Source organism: Mustela erminea, chromosome 6, assembly GCF_009829155.1.
Source record: "Mustela erminea isolate mMusErm1 chromosome 6, mMusErm1.Pri, whole genome shotgun sequence".
Lineage (NCBI taxonomy): Eukaryota > Metazoa > Chordata > Mammalia > Carnivora > Mustelidae > Mustela > Mustela erminea.
In genome coordinates this window covers 65,762,588-65,787,100 of record NC_045619.1, presented here as the reverse complement: position 1 = coordinate 65,787,100, position 24,513 = coordinate 65,762,588, and the positions used below count along the sequence as shown (strand labels likewise).

General features: G+C 36.6%; 1 protein-coding gene and 1 long non-coding RNA gene across 6 annotated transcripts in view; one reads left to right on the top strand and one right to left on the bottom strand.

The window, feature by feature from the left end:
- The window catches only part of CCDC91 (coiled-coil domain containing 91), a 358,743-nt gene that overhangs the window by 302,140 nt on the left and 32,090 nt on the right, over positions 1–24,513 (top strand). For 2 of the 5 annotated variants that reach the window (XM_032347555.1, XM_032347558.1), the window contains one exon: positions 18,756–19,863. The exons of 1 other annotated variant lie outside the window; for it this stretch is intronic. In XM_032347555.1, the coding sequence (XP_032203446.1) occupies positions 18,756–18,866 (111 nt within the window). In that variant the 3' untranslated portion in view covers positions 18,867–19,863. Of the gene's footprint in view, positions 1–15,636; positions 15,898–18,755; positions 19,864–24,513 lie in introns of those variants that run through there. 2 more of the 5 variants (XM_032347554.1, XM_032347553.1) reach the window with 2 other exon arrangements.
- LOC116593373 lies at positions 852–18,849 on the bottom strand. Its single transcript, XR_004286881.1, has 3 exons — positions 18,736–18,849; positions 9,605–9,610; positions 852–862 (listed from the first exon to the last, which is right to left on the bottom strand). It is a non-coding gene; the product is annotated as an uncharacterized LOC116593373 (long non-coding RNA).

Genomic DNA, 24,513 nt, shown 5'->3' with positions numbered 1-24,513 from the left:
AAAATCAAAAGCTTCTACATAGCAAAGGAAACAGTCAAAAAAACAAAGAGGCAACCCATGGAATGGGAGAAGATATTTGCAAATGACAGTACAGACAAAAGGTTGATATCCAGGATCTATAATGAACTCCTCAAACTCAACACACACAAAACAGACAATCATATCAAAAAATGGGCAGAAGATATGAACAGACACTTCTCCAATGAAGACATACAAACAGCTATCAGACACATGAAAAAATGTTCATCATCACTAGCCCTCAGGGAGATTCAAATTAAAACCACATTGAGATAATCTTACACCAGTTAAAATGGCCAAAATTAATAAACATGTCTCTTCTTAACTATGGTTCAAGACTCCCTTAAAAATGAATACTAGATTGAAAATTTTTACAGCAATCCATGAGCCATTGGATTTTTGGCAATCCCAGATTTAACACTACATCAGAAGAAGACTACTCCTGCAGAGGTATATCTAAGATCTGTGTTAGCATGGTGATCCTCCTCTCTAAATATCATTCTAGCTTTTCCAAGTTTCTCAGTCAACAATCCAGGAAATCCTAGAAACACTTAATTCATTTTTATGTAAAACTCTCTTATCATGTAGAAGACTAGGTTTTTAAGCAAAATATGTATTTCTGTATATACTCACCATAAATTTAAAAATATACTTAAGTGTTTTCTTCGAAGGAATGAAGAGCTATAAAATAAGACCACCATATAGCTAAAAATTTTTTAAAAACTTAATTTTTTAGGATATTTTTAGGTTTACAACAAAATTGAGAGAGAAATACAGAGGTTTCCCTGTATCAGGCACATGCATAATATCCCCCATAATAAACATTCCCCCACAATTGATAAAGCTATATTGACACATTATAATTGCCAAAATCCAAGTTTACACAAAAGTTCGCTCTTTGTGTTGTTATATTCTGTGGGTTTGGACAAATATATAATGACATGTATCTCTCATTATAATATACAGAATATTTCCACTATTCTGTAGTTTTGCATTGTACCTTTAGGTCTGTAATTAATTTTGAATTAATTTTTGTGAAGAGGTATATACAGTATGTCTGGATTCACTTTTTGGTTTGTGGATATCTAAGTGTTCCAGTATGTACCATTTGTTGAGAAGACCATCTTTTCTTAATTGTATTGTCTTTGCTTCTTTGTCAAAGATCAGTCCAACTATATTTATGGACTCTCTGTTTCTATTTCTGGACTCTCTGCTCTGTCCGGTTCATCTGTATTCATCTATACTTTCACCTGTAATACACTATCTTGATTACTGTCACTTTAGAATAAAGCTTGAAGTCTGGTAGCATCAGTCCTCCAACTCTGTTCTTCCCTTTCAATATTGAGTTGGCCATTCTGAGTTTTTTGTCTCTCCATATAAACTATAGAATCAGTTTATTGATGTCCATAAAATAACTTGCTGGAATTTTGATTGGGATTGCACTGAATCCATAGTTCAAATTGGGAAGAACTGACATCTTGACAATATTGAGTCTTCCAATCAATGGACTTGTTTCTATCCATTTATTTAGTTCTTTGACTTTATCACTTTTAGTTTTCCTTATATAGATCATATACATATACATATATTGTACATAGAGAGAGATCTTATATATAGGAAAGATATTAACTTTTGTATATTAACTTTGTATCTTACAACCTTATTAATTGCTTATTGGTTCCAGGAATTTTTTGTGTGTGAATTCTTTGAGATTTTCTAGAGTTGATTATGTCCCTTTATAATAAAACAGACAGTTTCAGGTCTTCCTTCCCAATCTATACCTTTTGTTTCCTTTTCTTGTCTTACTGCACTAGCAAGGACGTGAGTATGATGTTGAAAAGGAGTGGTTGAGAGGGGACATCCTTGCCTTCTACTTTATGTTAGTAGGAAGGCTTTGAATTTGACACCTGGAGTGTGATATTAGCTCTAGGCTGTTTATAAGATTGTCTTCGTTATGTTGAGAAAGTTTCTCTCTCTTCCTAGTTTGCTGAGAGTTTATCATGAGTGGGTATTGGATTTTTGTCAAGTAATTTTTCTCCGTCCACTGATAAGATTGTGTGATTTTTTTTTTTTAGCTTATTGATTACATTAATTGATATTTTGAAGGTTGAACCAGCCTTGCATAGCTGGGGTAAATCCCACTTTGTCATAGGCGTAATTCTTTTTATACTTTTTTAGATTTGATTTGCAAATATTTTGTTGAGGATTTTTGGGTCTATGTTCAAGAAAGAAAATGGTCTGTAGTTCTCTTTTCTTGTAATGTCTTTGCTTTTGGTATTAAGGTTATTCATTCCTTACTGAATGAGTTAGGAAGCATTTCTTCTACCTCTATGCTCTGAATTCATATAACTTTTGACTCTTAGGTTTTCATAGAAGAGTAGAATTCAGAGCCTCTATGCTCTGAATTCATATAACTTTTGACTCTTAGGTTTTCATAGAAGAGTAGTAGGTTTTCATATAACTTTTGACTCTTAGGTTTTCAAGTGATCAAAGACTGTGATTGGATTTTTAGTTTGGCATACTTATATTTAATAAATTTTTAATGTATATAGTTAAATTCAGTGCTACTATCTTGGTATTCCTGGAGACTTTCAACTCTTCACTGTCTTTAATTTAGAAAAATCTAGATATACGCCACAGAACTCGTAATTGCCACATTTTCTTCTGAACCTTTCTCACCTACAAATAGAGGTAAGAAATGGGAGCAAATACAAAAAAGAAAAAGCAAATACAATAGTGCTGCTAGGTTGACAAGAAAAGTAAATGGCTGAAATAGAAATGAATGTTAAATAGCTTTCATACAAACCTCACAAATGTCTCTGGGCTATGGATCATCAATTTATGTAATTTCTACCTAAGTTGCCACCAATTCTGCTTTGCAAATTTCCCACAGATTTTTAAAGAGAGAAAGATTGTTGGCCTTTTCTTATTTTCTTTTAATAGTACTAGATTGTCCCATTTTTTAGAAAAACCTTTAACATTGTAGCAGGGGATAGGTGTACTCTCTTCTTAGTAATAGAAATACAGTATATGATTGGGGGATGGGTTTTTGAATCAAGATTTCCCATTTATTAGATGTGTAAATTTAGGCAAGTACTTAAAACTGTGGGCCACATTTTGTTCATCTATAAAATGGAGATAAAAATAGTGCTTATTTCACATAAAATTGTTATGAGAATAAAATGATTTAGCACATGTAAAGTTCTTATAACATTAACTGGCATGTTAGTTATTAATACTATTTATTGTTGACGTAAGTTTTATATGGTTTAGATCAGACTCTCTTTGGTACCTATACATATATATGATTCTTGAAGTATTTTTTTAGTTTAAATACCATTTTGTTCCAGAAGTAATTCATGGAAAGTAAATAAATTAAATCATATATATAAATATATGAATACACACACATATAGATAAATATATTCTATTAAAAATCCTGTTTAATGGTAAATGAGCATCAAAAATGAGTGTGGGGGCACCTGGGTGGCAAAGTGGGTTAGAGCTTCTGCCCTCAGCTCCGGTCGTGATCCCAGGGGCTCTCTGCTCAGTGGGGAGCCTGCTTCCTCCTCTCTCTCTGCCTGCCTCTCTGCCTACTTGTGATCTCTGTCTGTCAAATAAGTAAATAAAATCTTTTTTAAAAAAATGAGTGTGGGGGCGCCTGGGTGGCTCAGTGGGTTAAGCCGCTGCCTTCGGCTCAGGTCATGATCTCAGGGTCCTGGGATCGAGTCCTGCTCAGCAGGGAGCCTGCTTCCTTCTCTCTCTCTCTGCCTGCCTCTCAGTGTACTTGTAATTTCTCTCTGTCAAATAAATAAATAAAATCTTTAAAAAAAAAAATGAGTGTGAAACTGATGGAGATATAAAGGAAAAGTTGCATTCACAAAACTAGAAGAGTAAAAAAATAAATAAATAAGACCTAAAAATGTTGTAAAGCATATACTGGGGATGGATTCTAAACTATAGTGATAAAATTTTACCTAATGAACAAGTTCACTTAGGATGTCTGGAGATATAAAATTCCTAATCAATTTAAAATTGTGTACATTATGTGTAAAATATGATAGTTTTGTCTCTGGACCTGATTCTGCAGATTAACTCTGATAAGCAGCTAGCACTCTGTGACATGTACATATTTATATTAAATCTCCATCAGAGGAAAAAAAGATACTTGCCAATGAAAGTTGAATACATATATGTTCAGGTGATCACCACAACCTGATCATTGTGGTTGTTTTATTTTTATTTTTTTACCATTCATATACTCTAGAAATAACAGCATCAGTAAGTCCAGAGGTAAACTGTTTAGAGCTAAGATGGAAGCTTAACAGTCATAAAATGATTCTGATCCTTCTGTCTTTGTACTTTTTCTATCTTTAGCACAGGCTTCATTTTCAAGGCTACAGAATAGTAGCTAGAGCTCCAGTAAATACATCTGTGATGGAGGAAAAAAGGAAAAGGGGGAAAAATTAAAGGAAAAAGAATTTGGGACAAGTGTGTGTCCCATTTTTAAGGAACTCTCCTAGAGATCCTACCCAGTAACTTACACTCCCATCTCTTGAGCTCCTCCTAACTAGGAGTCTTGCGAGTGACGGCTTGAGGATGTTGTGTCGTTCTAGAACTAAACTGGAATTTTATGGGTAAGAAAAATGGATATTGGAGTGAGAGCTCACAGCTTTCTGCTGTTTGGTCGGTGTTTAGTGTTAATTATTTTTCAGCATCTTCTATTTGAGCAGGTGCTATTGCCATTTTTAGGCACTAATATCCAAGTTTAGCTTTCCTAATTGAAAGCAAACTTCCTTTACTTGTTTACAAGAAGGAGGATGGTGAGGGTTTTCTTATGTTTCTTGATCCAGCTGGGAGGCAGCAAGGGGTTTTAGGAGGACTGACTTTATGTTTTCCCACTTGGTTTCCTCAGTAGGATAAATCTGTTTTAAAATGTGCCAGACAGATGGTATTTTTTCTGTAAGGCTTCAGTGATCAAGTACACACCATAAAATCCTGAATGAAAAGGAGGGGCAGTCCTATATATTCAAAATGAGAGAAAAAAGTCTATTCAAATTAACTTCCATTTGATTAAATGGCACTTTGTTCCATTGGTTTGATTTTGAATACTGAGGATTTCCTACTGGCAATCAGATATGCATCACAGCTCTGGAGTATTTCACACTTGGGTATTTGACTAGTTGTATGAGTAGTAATGGAAATGTAATGGTAAGCAAGTGAGGACTGTCTTAGTCTCCAAGGTGCTGCAAGGTGAGATCCATACCATACATTGATTGTCTTTATTAATTACATTTTCCTTTTCTTTTGTTATGGACCTAGCAGGAAGTAGTCTGTTGTTTTTATATGTGGCCTCTGAAGTTTGTAGATTAAGGCAATGGTTTCTTATATGATGCATTTATTGTGCTGGCTTTTCTTTAAACACTTCTGTTGCATTTTCAAGGAACTATTTGTATATTAATATAACAGGAACCTTCCTGAACCTACTGTTTAGGAAGAGAAGATAACTACATGTTTTAATGACTTTAGGGCTTTTGGCATCTTGACAGGTTTTTGCATGAGTATATGCAATGCAAGAAACTTACATATTTTATCGCACAGCAGATATTATGGCAAGGACCCGAGTCATAGCTGAAGTCCTTATCTGAGAAGGCAGTGTAGTATTGTGGTTCAGAGAATAGGTTTGTATCACACATACCTGGATTTGAATCCTGGCCCTGCTGCTGGGCCCAGCTATCTGTCTCTAAGCCTCACTGTCCTCATTCATAGAGTTCCAAGAGAATAAAAATGAGATAATACATACTTTATGTTTCCCAGTGCACTTACTATAATCTCCCCACCTTGAGTGTGGGCTGGACTGAGTGGAATTGAGTTATGAAAAGATTGTGGCTTCTGTCTTGGGTGCTCTCCCGCTCTCCTGATGTGCTTTTGATTCCTCTCATTCTCTGGTGGATTGCTTGCTTTGGGAAGTCAGCTGCCTTATCGTTAGGCAGCCTTGTGGAGGGACTCACAGGAGCTCTGTTACAAATGGAGATTCTGAGGCCTGTCAGCAGCCACTGAGAGAGGTCAGAAGCAGGATCTTGCCCAATTAAACTTTGACTTGACCACAGCCCACCTAAGAACTTGGTTGCAACCCCTACATAGGCAGGGGCCAGAGGCACTCAGTTAAGCAGCACCCAATTCCCTCACCCACAAACCATGAGTTGATAAATATTTGTCTTTTTGTTTTAAACTACCAGACTTGGGGTGATTGGTTACACATAATAGACAAATAATACAACACATAAAGAGGCTCACCTGTGCATGGCAGGTGAACAAGAATCTCAAAACAAGGGGCGCCTGGGTGGCTCAGTGGCTTAAAGCCTCTGCCTTTGGCTCGGGTCATGATCCCAGGGTCCTGGGAACACATCGGGCTCTCTGTTCAGCAGGAAGCCTGCTTCCTCCTCTCTCTCTCTGCCTCCCTCTCTGCCTACTTATTATCTCTGTCTGTCAAATAAATAAATCTTTAGGGAAAAAAAAGAATCTCAGAACAAGAAAAGTTGCATTCACAAAGTATGTGCATACTTAATTCAATGTTACAGGGTTATTGATCCTGCACTGTAAATCATCTTCAGTATTTGTGTGCACAGAGCTCCACAATAAGCCTTGAAGACAGCCACTTGCCTGCTTTTGTAGATTGACACATGTAAAGCAAATGTTATCAGTCATCTGAGATTTTAAGATAGGATGGGGAGACAGGACCCAAGAGGTCATGTAATTCCTTCTTCTGCTTCAAAGTAAAATGAAATTTATATTGCTGAAGGTCAAAACAAAAGAGGACATAGATAATAATTGGCAGATATTATTCCTTATATTGACACATAAGAATTGCTAAAATCTTTAAAAAGATGAACTGATAAAAAATACAAGAGTTTGTGTTTGTTACTTAAACATTTCATTACTTAACAGTATTTCTTTAGGATCTTTGTGTTTATTTACTTTATAGAATGTCATCCTGCAGACTGCAGTATTTGCAGTAACCCAGTTCTTGAAAAAATAATGTAGAAAAAAAGGTTGTTTCATTGTTTGGGAGCGTGTAACAAATTGGATGAAAAAATTTTATGTGGAATGTTATATTAAAATCAGTTAGTCTGCCTTGCCAGAATCAATCCATCTTATATTTGAGGTAAACACTTTCCTTGCCATTGAACTCTAGAAAGTAGGATATGGAACTTATTAATGGGTAAATATAACCGTATGGTTTAAAGGCCTAAGACAGAATTTCTGCACAACTACTATTAGTTTTATCTACCTTTACCTTCTTTTCTAAAATTTCCCTCAATCTGTGGCTTCCCTTTTTTTTTTTTTTACATTGTTTTGGAAATTTTCAGACTTAGGAGTAAAGCAGTTGTTACCAGAATTATTTTTTTCCCCCAAATTCATTGAACTTCACATATGGAAGGTCATATTATAAAGTCTAGTGCCTGCTACCAGATAAGTAAGAGTAAAATTTTACTTACTACCATAGGGCATCCTTTTCCAGCCAGCTGTTTGCTTTAAGATCAAATAAGGTTGTATTCTAAGGTGGTTTGCCTGCACATCGGAGTCTGGAATGCATATTGGTTTATTCTGTCCAGATGATTTAGCAAAAGCTAAAATGAATATTCCCATTTCCCAGTGGATTCTATGGCAGTTTGAGATAAAAAGGCAGAACTGCCCAAATATGTAGAACTTACTTTAGATGATTCAAAAACAGAGAATTTACTTACCCTAAGACATCTTAAAACAAAATAAAACAAAGCCAAAAAACAGTCCTTTAGTTGTGGCTGATAGGATTTAAGACTCTTAATACCCGTTTCTCATTTACTCTAAAAGAGCATCTGTAATTCATCTTGTGCATGGTAGAAAGTTACACAACTTCTTTATATGTTGACATTTTTTAACTATATAAATAGATAGATTTGAAGTACACTTTAAAGTTGAAAAGTGTTCTCAAAGAGAAAAGGAGATGTGAACTCTGGATTGAAAGTCTTCATGGGACATGAATGATGCTCTACGAAGGTTCTGCTAAAGAAGTGAGGCCTGCATTTTCCGAAGTTCAAGGTTGAGGCAACTGGCACTGCCTTAGTTAAAACCACTGCCCTGACTCTATTGACTCTTTTAGAGTCAGAGTTATTCTAAACATGTATTTTATGTAACATTATTATCCTGAAGTTGGTTCAAAGTCTCTTTCAATGTGATTTACAATAATGCCATAGTTGTATTCCCAGAGAGGAGATTTCATGTCTAAACTCAACCTTTATATACAATCTATCCCTCTTGCAATCAAATTTGCTTATCTGAAAATATAAAGAAAAGAGTATATTAAAAGAGAAACTGTTTACAGTTAGTGAACCAGTAATAAAACAGATACCATAGGACCTCCATTAATGCAACTAGTAATGTTACAGATAAGTAAATTTTCTTAGGCTAAAGTGATGAGAAGCAGAATTGGAGGATATAGGAAACAAGTAAAGATGATGGTGTTTAGAGCAAAAAATGTTTAAGTGTCACAGAATAAAAGTAATCACCACTAAGAATAACTTGGTCTTCTTCAAGTCTGTCAGGCCTTATTATGATGATTTCATAAAACATACCAGACGGTTACAGTAATGTTTGCATGTTAAGCTTTAAAATCAATCCATAAGGACGCCTAGGTGGCTCAGTTGGTTAAGCATTGGCCTTCAGCTCCGTTCATGATCCCAGGGTCCTGGGATCGAGTCCCACATGGGTTCCGTCCTCAGCGGGGAGCCTCCTTCTCCCTCTGCCTGCCATTCCCCCTGCTTGTATTCCCTGTCTTTCTCTCTCTCTGACAAATAAATAAAATCTTTAAAATCAATCAGTCAATCCATAATCCACTTCCTTCATGTGTCCATTAAGGCTAAGAGTGGTAATGTTATCTCACCCAGAATGGTTCTTAGCACCTTTTAGGGAGGAGTCCTAGGAGGCCCTAGAATATTCTTGATACATCAGAGGGTTTCTTAAGCAAAGATAAACTCAGGTTAATATATTTAAATATATTTTTTAGTTGTAGGAAGACATTTAAGTTTGTGAAATTGGTCTTTTAACCACTCAGAGGATCAATTTTCCACAACTATAAAATACAGATACTAGACTAAGAAGTCTCAAAATACCTTTCCACTAAAATTCCATGAATACTCATTAAGGGGAAACTCAATCAGTATAGTGTTCTTCCTATATTTGTAATTTTTTTTTTAAATTTTATTCATCTATTTGACAGAGATCACAAGTAGGCAGAGAGGCAGGCAGAGAGAGAGAAGGAAACAGGCTCCCTGCTGAGAAGAGAGCCCGATGTGGGGCTCGATCCCAGTACCCTGAGATCATGACCCAAGCCGAAAGCAGAGGCCCCAACCCACAGAGCCACCCAGGCGCCCCGTGTAATTTGTTTTGAGTCTACAGGAGTTCTCAAGAAATATTAATTTGTGGGGCATTTTCCAAAGTATGCTTTATGCACACACATGCACACACATAATAACAAAGTTTAAGAAAGTGGAGAAATGTTACTATGTACTATAGCCATTTGTGCTCGCTTCGGCAGCACATATACTATGTACTATAGCCATTTTAGTAGTTCACAATGCTTATGAGCATAAAAGCGCTGAGAAGTTATAAAGAAAAGAGACCTTTTTTAAGCCTGCATTTCTCAAACTTACTTGATTAAAAAGCCTTAAAAAAAAAAAAAACACAAACAGGGCGTGTGCTACATAGAAATAGTGCTTTATACATTGTGGGAAACACTACTCTGGTATGTAAGGACCTCAACGATTTGGAAAAATCACTGTTAGTAGTTTCCTAGGGCTGCTATAATAATACCACAAACTGGATGGCTTAAAACAACAGAAATTTATTTTCTCACAGTTCCAGAGGCCAGAAGTCCCCAAATCAAGGTGTTGGAGGGGCTGTGCTTCTCTGAAGGCTCCAGGGTGTGATCTGTTCTGTGCCCCTCTCCTAGCTTCCCGTGTCGCTGGCAATCCCGTGCATTCTTTCCTTTATAGCCACATCAGCCTCAGTCTGCCTCCAACTTCACATGGTGTTCTCCCCTGTGTCTATTTCCGTGTTTCTCTGTCTCTTCTTAGGACACTAAGGATTAGATTTGAAGGCCATCCTAATCTGGTATGACCTCATCTTACATCTTAATTATATCTGCAAAGATCCTTTTTCGAAAGGAGGTGAGATTCACAGGTGTGGGAGTTAGGAGTTAAATATATCTTCTGGGGGGACACAGTTCAACCCATTACGTTGATTACCCCCCAAACCTCATATCCCACTGCTCCTTGACCAGGCCATTTGTTAGTGTGCACCAGGTCTTAGTTCTCTGACCTTTTCTTTTATCTACATTCATTCCACAGATTAAGGCCTTTTGTGCTTTAAATGTCTTCTCCATACAGATAATTTCCAAATCCGCATCTCTCGCCCTGCCCTCCCTGCTGAACTGCAGTCTTCCATCCAGAATCTGCCATAACTGATAGGATTAGACAGACTAACCCTGTCCAAAACAAAATTCTCATTTTCCTAGGGCCACCTCACTCCAGCTGCAGTCCATCACCAGGAAATGGCAATATCCTTCTGAGAATCACCTTTGTTTCTCTATTCCTTTTACCCCCACTCCTAATCCCTCAGCAACCCAAGCTGATCCCGTCTCAGATACCTTCCGAGCTCACACTGCCGGCCGTCTGGCTGGTGGTCTGCCCTTCCCAAACCAGAAGTCTCCTCAGTGGGGTTTCCTCTTCTGCGCTCGCCCCACTACCGTCTGTTGCCCACAGTAACAAAGTCCGCTCTTTCTCTAACATCGAGTATGGTCACAGTCCTACTCCAAACTCTCCAGTGTCTTCCCACGACCCGTAACGTCCGCCACACTCTGAGCACCGTCTGCTTCTCGGATCCTCCCTCCTTCTCCCCCTGGCTCATTTTGCTCCATTTTATTACATGTGTTGCCAGGCTTCAGTCACACCAGATCTGAACCCACATTTCGGACTCTGCCTTTGCCATTTCATCTGCCGTGCAATGTTCTTTCCTGATGCTTTTTTTTTTTTTTTTGAAACAATTTTATTTGTCAGTGAGAGAGACAGCACAAGCAGTGGGAGCGGCAGGCAGAACAGAAAGAGGGAGATGCAGGCTCCCCGATGGGCAGGGAGCCAGAGGCAGGGCTGGATCCCAGAACCCTGGGATCATGACCTGAGCTGAAGGCAGACATTTAACCACTGAGCCACCCAGGTGCCCTTTCCTGATGCTTTTGTATGGTTCCATTCCTCCCTTATTCCTTTCAGCTCTCTTCATTACCACCCTGTCCATGTGCCTTCCCTCTTCATCCTACCTCAAAATCTCTCCCTCTCTCTGTCAGAGGCTACTTTGTTATTTTTAGAGGACTGATCTCTACCTGAAAAGTCATTATTTGTTTCCTCAAACTATAGTATAAATTGTATAAGAAAGAGACTTGTCTCATTCATCACTGTATTTCTAGTGCCTGAAATGATGTCTGGCACATAGTAGGTGCTGGAGAAATAGTGAATAAATGAGGGAATGAAAGAGTGTTTGAATACTTGTAAGCAGACTTTCTCCACTGCATTCAGGTTTCCTTCCTCAGAGTCTCTCAACAGTCTTTGTTCTTCTAATGTGCTTTCTTAAAATTTCTAATACATCTTCTCTTTGTCTAAGGAAACGCTCTTGATACTCTGAGCTCCTGTTCAAGCTGCGCCTCCTTGACGTTTGCACTGCTATCTTCCTGCCATGATCGCCCCCACCCCGTGTATGATCTTCCAGTAGATTCTCTCTTTACATAAGAGCACCTGCTTGTTCAATTATTGCATGTGTGTCTCTCCAAAAAGATTAAAAGCTTCTTAAGGAAAAGGACATTATAGTATACCTTTTTTGCTCAGGTCTCAGAGCCATAATGTACAGATAGGGGTCAATCTTGACTTTTTTATTGATCAGCTGATTGACTAATTGAATGCCTCAATCTCAAACTTGTAAATGAAACAGCAGCTTGAGGGTTTCTTGGAGAGAGGTGTATACAGTCAGAAAAAGAGAAGCATTCATATCCAAATACACCATTAAAAGGTCAGCACTATAATAAATAAGTAACTGAAGAACTATTCCGTTTCTTATTAGACAGTAAACAATCTTTCTTACCCAATATGTTGATATTAACTGGAAAATCTGTCTGAGTAATTACAGTTTCAGATCATCATACCTTTCCTCAGTGCTCAGGAAAGAGCTTGTTAGTGAATGTAAAAACCAAACCCATAAAGGTTACTACTACTAAACTGATAACATTTGTTTATGAAATCACTTTCCATCAGTGAATTTGATATCCATTCTAGCTTTTTTTTAAAAATAGATCACTTTTTAAGCATAGTTTAAAATATGGTGGAGGGCAGGCTGGAAAAGTAACATTGATAGAAGTCAACTTAATACTTTCACATCTCTTATGTGTCTTGTTGGTAGAAGCCCCAGAGATAGTGAAATCACAATTAGTACTAAGTGTATTATATGTATATATAATATACATAAAATACATATTATACACACACATACTATGTATCAGATTTTCTGGGTTGTAAACGGTGTTCTTAACAGTTCTTAAATAAGCCATTTTTGTTTGTTACTGATTTTGAATTGTGCTATAAGTTCACCATCCATCATATTTGTATTTTGAAATGAAAGCTAAGATCTAGAGATGTTTTTCTTCTTTTGCTGTGGCAGAAAATACTAACAGGTAAATCTAATGCAGGGAATTACTAGAAATTCATTTGTTCTTTTTTTTTTCCTCCTAACCTTATTAACTTTTAGCAAGTAATATGCTTTGCAATGGCTTTTAGTAGTATACAAACTGAAATGATGCAAAGAGGGAAGAAAGATTTATAAAGCCCAGGGGTCTGTTTCAGAGACCTCAGAATTTCCAGGGTGGGTGGGGTTTTGTTTTTTTTTTTCAGCTGAAGCAACAGAAAATGGAGGGGAAAACAAAGCAGTTAGAGCTACTTGGTTAGGAAGAGATTGTAAATCCCATACCCAGAAATGCTTGCCACCACTACTCTAGACATAATATTGTCAGCACAAAGTCATAGAATACAAATCTTTGACTCACTTTGAAATGAAAGCCACAAACACAGGACTAAGCTCCAGTCTTCAAGGGGCAAAGAAAGTTGAATACTTTGCCAAAATTCTTCTTGCCTCAATAAAGGATAGTAAGGTAATGCCTAATAAAACAGAAACTGTTGAAATTCAGGAATTTTCCAAGAACATCAGCTTGATGCACTCATTTCAGGGAGAGGAATCCGCCATCTTTCTAAGAGAAAGGTCTCAAGTGTTCCTCTTCACAGACAGGATTTTTGTATCATGTCCAGGAAGGACGCGCCAAATTGGAATTTCAGCTCTGTGATGGCCCAAATTATCTTCCTTCCCATAAAGGATCAGTGTCAACTTATTGCTCCTTAAAGTGTTGAGTGCCTGTTGATTTAGTGGATTGTTGACTTCAGACAGTTCTGGGGAGGCATGCTGAAAGATGTGAAGTGAAACTTGGAGCTGCCTAAACCCAAAACTAGTATGTCCATGATCATCTTCTTTTTTTTTTTTTTTTAAATATTTTATTTATTTAACAGAGAGAGGGACAGAGAGAGATCACAAGTAGGCAGAGAGGCAGGCTGAGAGAGAGGGGGAAGCAGGCTCCCCGCTGAGCAGAGAGCCTGATACGGGGCTCGATCCCAGGACCCTGAGATCATGACCTGAGCCGAAGGCAGAGGTTTTACCCACTGAGCCACCCAGGCACCCCGTCCATGTTCTTCTAATCCACTAGTTCCACAAGCAAAAAGAGAGAAGTGTTTGGTATACTTAAATAAATCTATTAAACCTTTTTGCATATTTTTGCATATATATTATATATATATAGGCAGGAATATATCCCTGCTTTTTAAAAAAATTACAGAATATTCATTCTGAGCACACAAACCCAGATGATTATTGTCACTTAGCGACAATCACAGGCAGCTTGTTAATTATGTGAGCTTGTGCAATAGGCCCTCAGGAGAAAAGTTTCTCTTCTGTGTAATATTTATAAATTCTAAGATACTCAGTCAACTTTTATTTTAATGCAACTCCTAATTATTCTAGGGAGCTTCTAGAAGTCTTTGAACTATTAAAGCTAACATTTATGATATATGCACATGAGTTATGAAACATATTTGTAAAACACCCATGAAGCCCCCTCAGAATGAATCCAGATGTCCATCTGCCTGACACCATACTCTATATACAACTCCAGATACAACTATCCTCATTTGTGATTGCATAATTTCCTTGCCTCAAAAACAAATATTCTGTTGCCTATTGATGTAACTCGAAATAATACATTTCTGAATTTTGCTTGGCTTTTGTGCTGTATGAAAAAGTGTATCAGACTATCTGTAGTCTCACCCACTTCCTTTTTAAATTCAGTTTTATTACAGATGGTCACTAATTTATATTCTTCTGAAATATTGGTGTTATGGTTGGTAATGTGTTTGTTAATATGTGATACATTAAGATTTATTGTTAAGTTGTAGTAATTAGGCCAGCATTATATTTGTGTGGTGATAGGTGAATTGTCTAGTGGAACAGAACAGGGAGCCCAGAGACAGATTCTTGCCTACATGGAAACCTGATTCATGACAGAAATAACATTGCAGGTGACACAGGCTTTGGCTTAAGCAGTCTCTGTAAGATCTAGCTTAGGTGTACAGAGGTCTGTGTTCAAGGATGTTCATTACAGCATTGGTTATAATAGCAAAAGATTAAGAGTGATCCAATAGATATTTATTTATTTATTTATAATATTTATATTATAATTTATTTATATAATATTTATTCTATCAAAAGAATAATTTCAAAATAAATAATAAAATATTTTATATATATGTATATATAATAATAAATGCACAGAGGAAAGGTATGCAACCCTTTGAAAGAAGAAAACGGGAAACTCATCCTCTCATATACTTGCACATGGGACTGATAGATTTGCATCCCCACTCTGGAAAACAATTTGGTATTATCTATCACAATTTAAAATATGCAGATCTTATGATGTAGAAATTTCACCTGTTGGAATCTGTCCAAGAGATACCCTTGAATATCTTTTGAAGGGAGTGCACTCAGGTTGTTAATTTCCGTGGTGCTTCAAAAACAAGACAAAACTGGAACAAATTTTCATGTCTATCAGTGGGGAGAACAGCTACATCAAATGATGGAATACAGTCAAGTAGTTTCTTAAAAATGAGATGGGGAAGTTCCAGTAATGGCAGTTGGAACAATGCGATTATGTGAACCCTCCCATAGTTAACAATTAAGATCAGGACCAAATATTTTTAAAAACCCATCTTTTAAATGCTTGAAACCCTCCAAAAGTACACAGAAACCACTGGGAATGGACTGCAACTGGTATTAGTACCTTCTTCTGTTTTATTGAAATTTGGACCAAGTGTAAAATTTTAAAACTACAAATATTCATACTTCAATTTTTTTTTTCCCTTTCCTACTTATCTTTTAGACTAGGTCAAACATGTTTTCACTTTTAGAATTAAACATGGATCTGTCATTTCCTGATAGATTGCCTTGCTCTGGTTGGTTGAAGACTTCTTGATTCATCAACCTCAGCAAAGATTTATTGAGTGTCTAACATGTGTCAGACCCTCTTCTAGATGTGGGGTTACAGTCATCAGCAGGACAGACCAGATCTCTGCTCATTTGGGGTTTATATTGTAATGAACTGTCTTGTTTAATAGACATGTGGAGGCAAAGGCATATATTCCCCTGAAGGTATCATCTGAAAGAAAAAGGGGAAAAAAGGGAGGAAAAACGATAAACAGAAATCCTATTTCTGTATGTATGTGTGTGTGCGTGTGTGTATGTGTGTGTGTGTGTATATATGTATCCCAAACTGTTAGAATTATATATATTTATAATATAATTATATATAAATTAAATATGATTATGTATATTCTATATATAAAATTATATATTATATATTCTTTCTATAAATCATAAAAATATATATTATTTCTACAAATCATTAAAATATATAAATATTATATTATATATAATTATATATTATTTATAATTATATAAATAGATATATTTCTATCATGTTTATATAAATGTATATTATGTAAATATATATATTTATATAGAGAGAATATATATATATATATATATATATATATATATATATCCCAAACTGTTAGAATTGAAAGGAGTCTTACTGGTGTTCAGTGTTTTACATGAAGATTTTGCTAAATGCATTTTTTACTAACTAATTTTTAGGATATTTCAACATTTTAACCTTCCAGTTTTTCAGTCATTTTGGATATCAGTGGTTTATAGAGGTGGAATTTAACAGAATTCTTGTTTGTATTGTTTTTTTATGTTGGGGAAAGCTTATGGGAAGATTATGTCAGCTTTTATATAAGTCTGACAAGTATATACTGTGAGAAGGAATTTTCTTGCCTTTTTTTTTTTGTTTTTTTTTTAGTTATTTCATTTTTCTGTAGCCTGTAGGCAATGTGTTGTCATTGGTTATTTTTACACCATGGGCAAGTTGATTTTTTATTGTTTTAAATAAAAATAAAATAAAAAATAAAAATAATAAAAATAAATTGTTTTTTATTTCAATTCCAGTATAGTTAATATACAGTGTTCTGTTAGTTTCAGGTGTACAATACAGTGATTCACCGATTCTGTACATTACTCAGTGCTCGTCACAGGAGGAGCACCCTTTAATCCCCATCACCTATTTCACCCATCCCCCAGTCTACCTCCCCTCTGGTAACCATCAGTTTGTTCCCTATGGTTAAGAGTCTGTTTCTTGGTTTGTCCCTCTCTCTCTCTCATTTTTTTCCCCTTTGCTCATTTGTTTTGTTTCTTAAATTCCATATATGTGTGAAATCACATGGTGTCTGTCTTTCTCTGACTTACTTCAGAGTAAGTCAGAGAAACATTATACTCCCTAGCTCCATGTGTGTCATTGCAAATGGCAAGATTTCAATCTTCTTTATGGCTGAATAATATTCCATTATTATATATATTATTCCATTATGTATATAAAATATACACACACCACATCTTTATCCATTCATCAATCAATGGACACTTGGGCTGCTCCTTTATTTGGCTATTATAAATAATGCTGCAATAAACATACAGGCACATGTATCCCTTTGAATTAGTGTTTTGTGTTCTTTAGGTACATATTCAGTAGTGTAGTTGCTGGATCATGCAGTAGTTCTATTTTTAACTTTTTGAAGAACCTCCATACTTTCTTCCATACATTTCCAAACGTCTCCTACCAATTGCATTCCTACCAATAGTGCATAAGGGTTCCCTTTTCTCCACATCCTCACCATCCCTTGTTCTTTTTTATGTTGTTGATTTTAGCCATTCTGACTGGTGTCAGGTGATATCTCCTTGTGGTTTTGATATGCATTTCCCTGAAAATGAGTGGTGTTGAGCATCTTTTCATGTGTCTGTTGGATCATGGGCAAATATTTTAGGGCAGAAGGGAAGTTAGAAACTTAACTTGATGTATTAAATAATCCTTACCATCCAGAAAGTTCTTTATTATATGACTTTATTATTAACCTTTTGTTCACTATATTTGTTATTGATACATTAAAATAGTCTCTTAACTCAGCAGGAAGACCAGGTCAAATAAGTTTCAACAGTATCAAGTATTTCTTTTTTTTTTTTTTTTTTTTTTTAAGTATCAAGTATTTCTTAAAATACACTTGTCCCAAGAACTTTCTCTAACTTCAACTTCAGGACATGGTCTCTTCACTTTTTCTTAATTCTGCTAAAGTTTCTGCATGATGTAATTATGCTGTATTTTTGTACTGTGTATTTCTTTTGTTTTTCACATCTATAATATTTATATGTTCTTTGTGGCTATTTAGTCTGTATATTCATTAAGAACTGACATCCTTATATCTTCGCTTTCTGAAATCACTGTGACTGAATTTAGGCTATTTTCCAATAACTGAATACCAATATCAATTTTTTAAAAATATTTTATTTATGGGGCGCCTGGGTGGCTCAGTGGGATAAAGCCTCTGCCTTCGGCTGAGGTCATGATCTCAGGGTCCTGGGATCGAGCCCCACATCAGGCTCTCTGCTCAGCGGGGAGCCTGCTTCCTCCCTCTCTCTCTCTGCCTGCCTTTCTGCCTACTTGTGATCTCTGTCTGTCAAATAAATAAATAAATTCTTTAAAAAATAAAATAAAATAAAAATAAAAATAAAAATATTTTATTTATTTGTTTGATAGTGAGAAAGAGAGAGAGAGAGCACACACACAAGTAGGGGGAGCAGCAGGCAGAGGGAGAAGCAGGCCTTCTGCTGAGCAGGGAGCCTGACGTGGGGCTTGATCCCAGGACCCTGGAATCATGACCCGAGCCGAAGGCAGACACCTAACGACTGAGCCACCCAGGCACTCCCCAATATCAGTTTTTAAAATTATAATGAGCATCATCTCACTTTAGCTGTTACAGGCCAGAATTAGTGACTCCATTGTCTCTGAATGTAAGGCACTATTTGATTTTCTACATCATTATCTCAAGTTTTCTCTAGTGGGCTTCGGTGGTATAATATTCTTTATCTGTCAACTAAGTGTATTTTTTTTTCTCTTTTTCTCTCTCTTTGAAAACAAACAAACAAAACAAAAAACAAAAAACCAACAGCTTGATCAAGTCATCCGCCAGAGAAGCCTGTCCAGTTTGGAACTGTTCCTCTCTTGTGCTCAGAAACAGTTAAGTGCATTAATAGCTACAGAACCAGTTGACATTGAATAAAGAGAACATGACAAGCTAACCCACACTGGCAGTGGATAAATCATTGGACCTCCAAAATACATGCTGTGAAGTATAAAGATGCTTTTGTTTTCCTTCCAAACCTTGGAGAATTGATTTCCACTTCAAGGGTAAACCAAACCAATATTTAGAAGAACTATCACGAGATCTAACTTATTTTCTTTTGTTTTCTCCTTTACATTTACTGTCATTTTCTTAGGAGTAGTAGTTGTCATAGTGCAGCAATGGAAAGTATGATGTGACCTAAAAGCCGTTGAAAATTGCCATGTTACCCAAAGCTAATTAAACTTAATAGCCTCCGGTGGCCTATTATATTGTATTTGGCAAAAAATGGTAACTATCTTTACTTAGTGCTTCACAGTGACCCTTGATAAGAGTCTAGAATGTAATCAGACATTTATTTGATTTTGAGGATAGAAACAGCATGGACTTCAGCATCATTTACTTATCTATGTAACTTCAATGTAAAACACTGATATGACAAAGAGTCATTCTGATATTACCAGATCCCTTTTCTGTAGTGGGATCTATGTGTTTTCACTGGTAGCAATTAAAAATACTGAACATTATTATATTAATTCAGCTTAGATCTGATGTACTGCCTAAAGGGGTATGTGTGTGATATATGCTTATTTTCTGTTTCTGTTCTTCAAAGCCACTATAAATCAGTAAAATCATTTTTCTTATTAATCATTATCATGAACTTAATCTCCAGAAATATAATAGAACTTAGCCATTTTTAGGAATTCAGGTTCAAATATAAAAGATATAAAATCCTTTCCCAGTACTTCAGAATGTACTTAAATCATGAGTAATGTACTTTAATGAGAAATCATGAGTTTTTTTAACATCAAAACTAAAATGCTGTCATTAAAATGTATGCAAATATTTTGTTTTGTTTTCTGAAATGCTTCTATTTCCATGGGCTTTGTACTTTTCTGAGATTTCTCAATGTAATAAAAAGAACTCCAAAAATGTATGTGGTTATTAGTTTTATTTTTTTAATCTTTTTTAAAAATCTTTTTTACTCAAACTTCTATATCCATGGATGATGATGTTTTTAAAATAGACCTTCTCGGATGTGAGGGCGATCTGGCTGCAACATCTATCACTCCATTGATCACCAGGGTTGATTCAGCTGATCTGGCTGGCTAGGCGGGTGTCCCCTTCCTCCCTCACCGCTCCATGTGTGTCCCTCTGGAAGCTGCACTCTCAGTCGAAGAGGACGACCTTCCCCAGTAGAGGAGAGGACCGAGAGGACCGTTCTTCGGTCAAGGGTATACGAGTAGCTGCGTTCCCCTGCTAGAACCTCCCTCCAAACAAGCTCTCAAGGTCCATTTGTAGGAGAATGTAGGGTAGTCAAGCTTCCAAGACTCCAGACACATCCAAATGAGGCAGTGCACGTGGCAGTCTGCCTTTCTTAAAAAATAAAAATAAAAATAAAATAGACCTCCTCCTAACCATTTAGAATAATGTTTACCAACAATCTTTAAATGTGGATAACTAATTAGTTTTCTCTTGTAAATTTAAAAAAGAAATTAAAGCAAGCGGGCCACTCACTTGAAATGCAGCCTAGTAAATAGAGGAAGGAGGGCTTTTAATTCAGGAATAAGCCAATAACACAGTGTTAGAGTCCTATTTAAAATCATTTGACTCTCTGTCGTCAAATTTAAAATGATAAGAAATTTTGCAAATCACTAAAACATGAATTAGATGAAAATGAAGCATCAAAGTTCACTGAAACTAAGATCCAGAGAGACTAAGATCCAGAGATAGTAGAAATGTCAAGAAAATGAAATAGTCTACACCGTTTTTTCAGCCCCTACCACCACAGATTGCCTTTTTTCTTCTAGAGTTCCAGCTTTGCTGTTAACTTAGACTAGTTGTTGTTTGAAGTAATTCGAAACAAATTGATACTGATCAGTCTAGGAGCATTTGCAGAACACCCAGCAAGCACAACTAGAAACTCTTGGACTGCTGTATGGTGCTTCTTTCCCGGAGAGCTGTCCTTAAAGGGAACTAAACAAGATCATCTGGGCAAAGAAATGATTATTTGAATACATTAATCCTTCCAGGCTTATTATCTATTCAGTGACGTTCAAGTTCTAGATCTCATTGAGAACTATTCTTTTTTTGCTCTGGTTATCAAAAGGACATAGGCCATCTCAGGTCATAGCCAGTGAGAAAATTAAATGCTTAAATATTGTGCCATGACTAAAGGGGAGAGTCTTCCTCTGAATGTGAGCCCAGAGTCTCAAAGAAAAGTAGTCATATGTTTTGTGTGTAAAACTTTCTTTGCCTATTGTATGACTTTCTTAACTCTTTTTATGTAGCATTTTCTACTTTTATATTTAGATGAGTAAGGCACCATCTGAAAGGCAGAGAGTAAGACAGCAGTTCGATTTTTGGAATGATAAAGCCATTTTCAAACTGTGACCCCATTTTTAATAGCATGCTTGAGGGTTCATTAATAGAAAAGTTCTCCCTCCCCCCAGATGAGTATGTTCTTTTTGTGCCAGGTATTTTCACATGTTTTCCCAGTGACCTATAAGGTTACAATATCTAGTGAAGGAGATGATATATCCACATTTATTAGTGGAAAGGTGTTTACTTGCCGAAAATGACCAGGTGGTGTTAGGATTCAACCCAGAGTTTATGACATGCTGTTTTAGTCTTTCTAGTCTACTAGAGATACCTAACACTGTCTCCATGAGAAGATATCTGGAACTCTCTAGTTCGTGTACTCTCCTCACTTTATTTTAATCTTAAGAAGAAGACTACCGCCTCTTACAAACCTAGTTGGAGCTCAGGGCCTGCCACATTCTAACTGGAACGTCGGACAAGTTGCCTAACCAATTTGAGTCTCAGTTTTCTCTTTGTGAGGTGGAAATAGTGGTTTTTGTAGGCTTTTAGTGAAAATCCAATTAAGCTTTTAAAATGCTCCATAGAGGGCACCTGGGTGGCTCAGTTGGAAGCAACAGCCTTCGGCTCAAGTCATGATCCCGGAGTCCCGGGATCAAGTCCCACATCAGGCTCCCAGCTCCTCAGGGAGTCTGCTTCTCCTTCTAATGTTCTCCCCTCTCATGCTCTGTCTCACTGTCTCTTTCTCAAATAAATAAATAAAATCTTTAAAAAATAAAAATTAAAAAATAAAATGCTCCATAGAGTAGACCTTGCTAGTATGGCCACCAGTTCACAATTATTCCCCTTTCTCTGGGAACCGCCCACAAAATACAGGTGTGGTTGCCCAAAAACAAGTGGTTAAAAACACTTATTATCCAGTCCCTTGGACCTTGACTGATCCACAAGTGAAGACCGGACCCCAATGGGCCTCCTGTGAAGAATCATCTAGTGAGACCCTTCAACTGCTTTAACCTAGGGAGACAGACCCACAAGAACTTCTGAGGTCAAAAGTCCCATGATCCCTGCTGTGCCTGAGTCCTGGATTCGATGAGATACCCAAATATTCTTCCAGTATGCCAACACCACTTACTTTTTTCCCCTAGTCGAGCCAGAGCCAGTTTCTATTCCGTGCAACCAAAAGAATAATTAATCAAGGCAATCCAACCCAGAGCCCAGTGCATAATCCCTGGACACTCGGCACTTGTAAATTCTTCATTTCCTCCACCATACTAATCCGCATCCAAAATGGGAACACTCTTTGATTTATTTTAAGGAATGTTAAAAATATAACTGAACCAAAGCCCCTATTGTCTAACAAAGCCAAGTAAATCACAGATACCTAAAACTATGAACAAACAGTACCCTATTTAGAAGTTCTCTGTCACTCAGAATCTGGAGTAGAGGTTTAAACTCAGCCCTGCTAAATGCTGATTCATGTTCCAATTCAGCGGAGCCTTGCTCAGTGATTGCTTTGAAATCAAAACCAGAACAATGTCCCTATGATTGGTGTTATTCTGCACTGAGTCAAGTATCTATAATTATAACTTTTTTTTTTAATCTGGCAGTTAAACTGAACAGAATCAGGAAATGATGTGTACACTTTAAAGAACAATAAAAGCAAAAGAATTCTCTAGTCACTAATTTAAAAATATAGCTTTTGCATATTAAATCCTAAACAAGAAAAAAAAAAAAAGCCATAGATAAAAACCTGGAGAACATTTCTAAAACTCCAAAGAGAAGAAGGAGAGTCAGATCAAAGCACTCAGCTCCTAGGCTTCTGTTTACATACCAGCAAACAGCTCTACTGTGGCTCGAGAGACTCTACTAACAAGAAGCAGAGAGCCAGCGTGTTCTTAGTCCATGGGCCACTTACTTGTAGCATCACCACTAGCACCCGATGAAGTGGGCAGAAACTGTACAAGACCTCCCAGCTGTGACTGCCAGAATTGTCTTAAGCCAGGCAAAACTGAAACTATTCCCTTTATTTAATTGAAAAATAAACACGCTTTCCTATACCTAATCTGCCGCAATGCAGGAGCTTTTTGGGCATCAATCATTGCTATATAAACAGAAGGAAAAGCCCTAGTAAGATGTTCTTTGCTGTCCTCCAGGTTTCTGTTTTCTTTTTCTCAGAAGCTTCCATTCTCCACATGTTGATTCCCTTTAAATTTTACCTCTCCCCACACTGCATGTTACCTACTGGGCTTTCCCTATGGAGTACTTAGAGAAGCAAATAATAGTTTTGTGTTAATTGTTTTTATTTCTTTTTTTAATTTTAAATTTTTTGTTTTTATTATTTTATTTTTTTAATTTTTGTAATTGTCATTTTTAATTAATAACGCATCTTATTTTTGTATACTACTGCTCCTCTTAAAGGGAGAACCCGCATCTGTTTTGTCTATTGTGTCTTGAGGGCATTCCATGGTGCCTAGCCTGTGGTGTGGACTTCCTATATAATTGTGAGTTCATAAATGATTAAATCAATCAAGCAATCGATCATTACACCTGTAATATAATAAATCTCAGTCAAGCACTCAATCACTGTACTTGTAAGTATAATAAGTTGACTAATTCCGAGCTGGTAAATTCTGACGACTGATTTAAAGGATTAGGCAAAATTTGCTGTATTTCTAAATGAGGGTTCTGTAGGAGAGTTAGCCTCTCATGAAACAGTAACCAGCCTTCTAGAACTCAACAAAACTACTCAGTACTCTCAATCACTGTACTTGTAAGTATAATAAGTTGACTAATTCCGAGCTGGTAAATTCTGATGACTGATTTAAAGGATTAGGCAAAATTTGCTGTATTTCTAAATGAGGGTTCTGTAGGAGAGTTAGCCTCTCATGAAACAGTAACCAGCCTTCTAGAACTCAACAAAACTTCTCAGTACTCTAAAATGAATTCTGTGCTTCCAAACACTACTGGAATGACTAAATCTCTATATCATAGCAACTCGAACAGCACTCAATCAGTAGAAATGTGCTACCCAAATTTAGAAGATCTTCTAAGAGTGTGAGTTGGGAAGCCCATCTGAAAAATGATGTGTGAAATAATTTCTTATGGTCGTAAGGGGTTCCTGGCCTTAACACTAAGAAAAAGCTTTCCATTGAGTGGGCTGTAGGGTAAGTATGAGACTCACTGGTCCCAGTTCGTGAAGTTTCAGTTACAAAAAGAAAGCAAGAAGAAAGTTGGGAGAAGGGATTGTCCACACAGGATTCTGTGATGG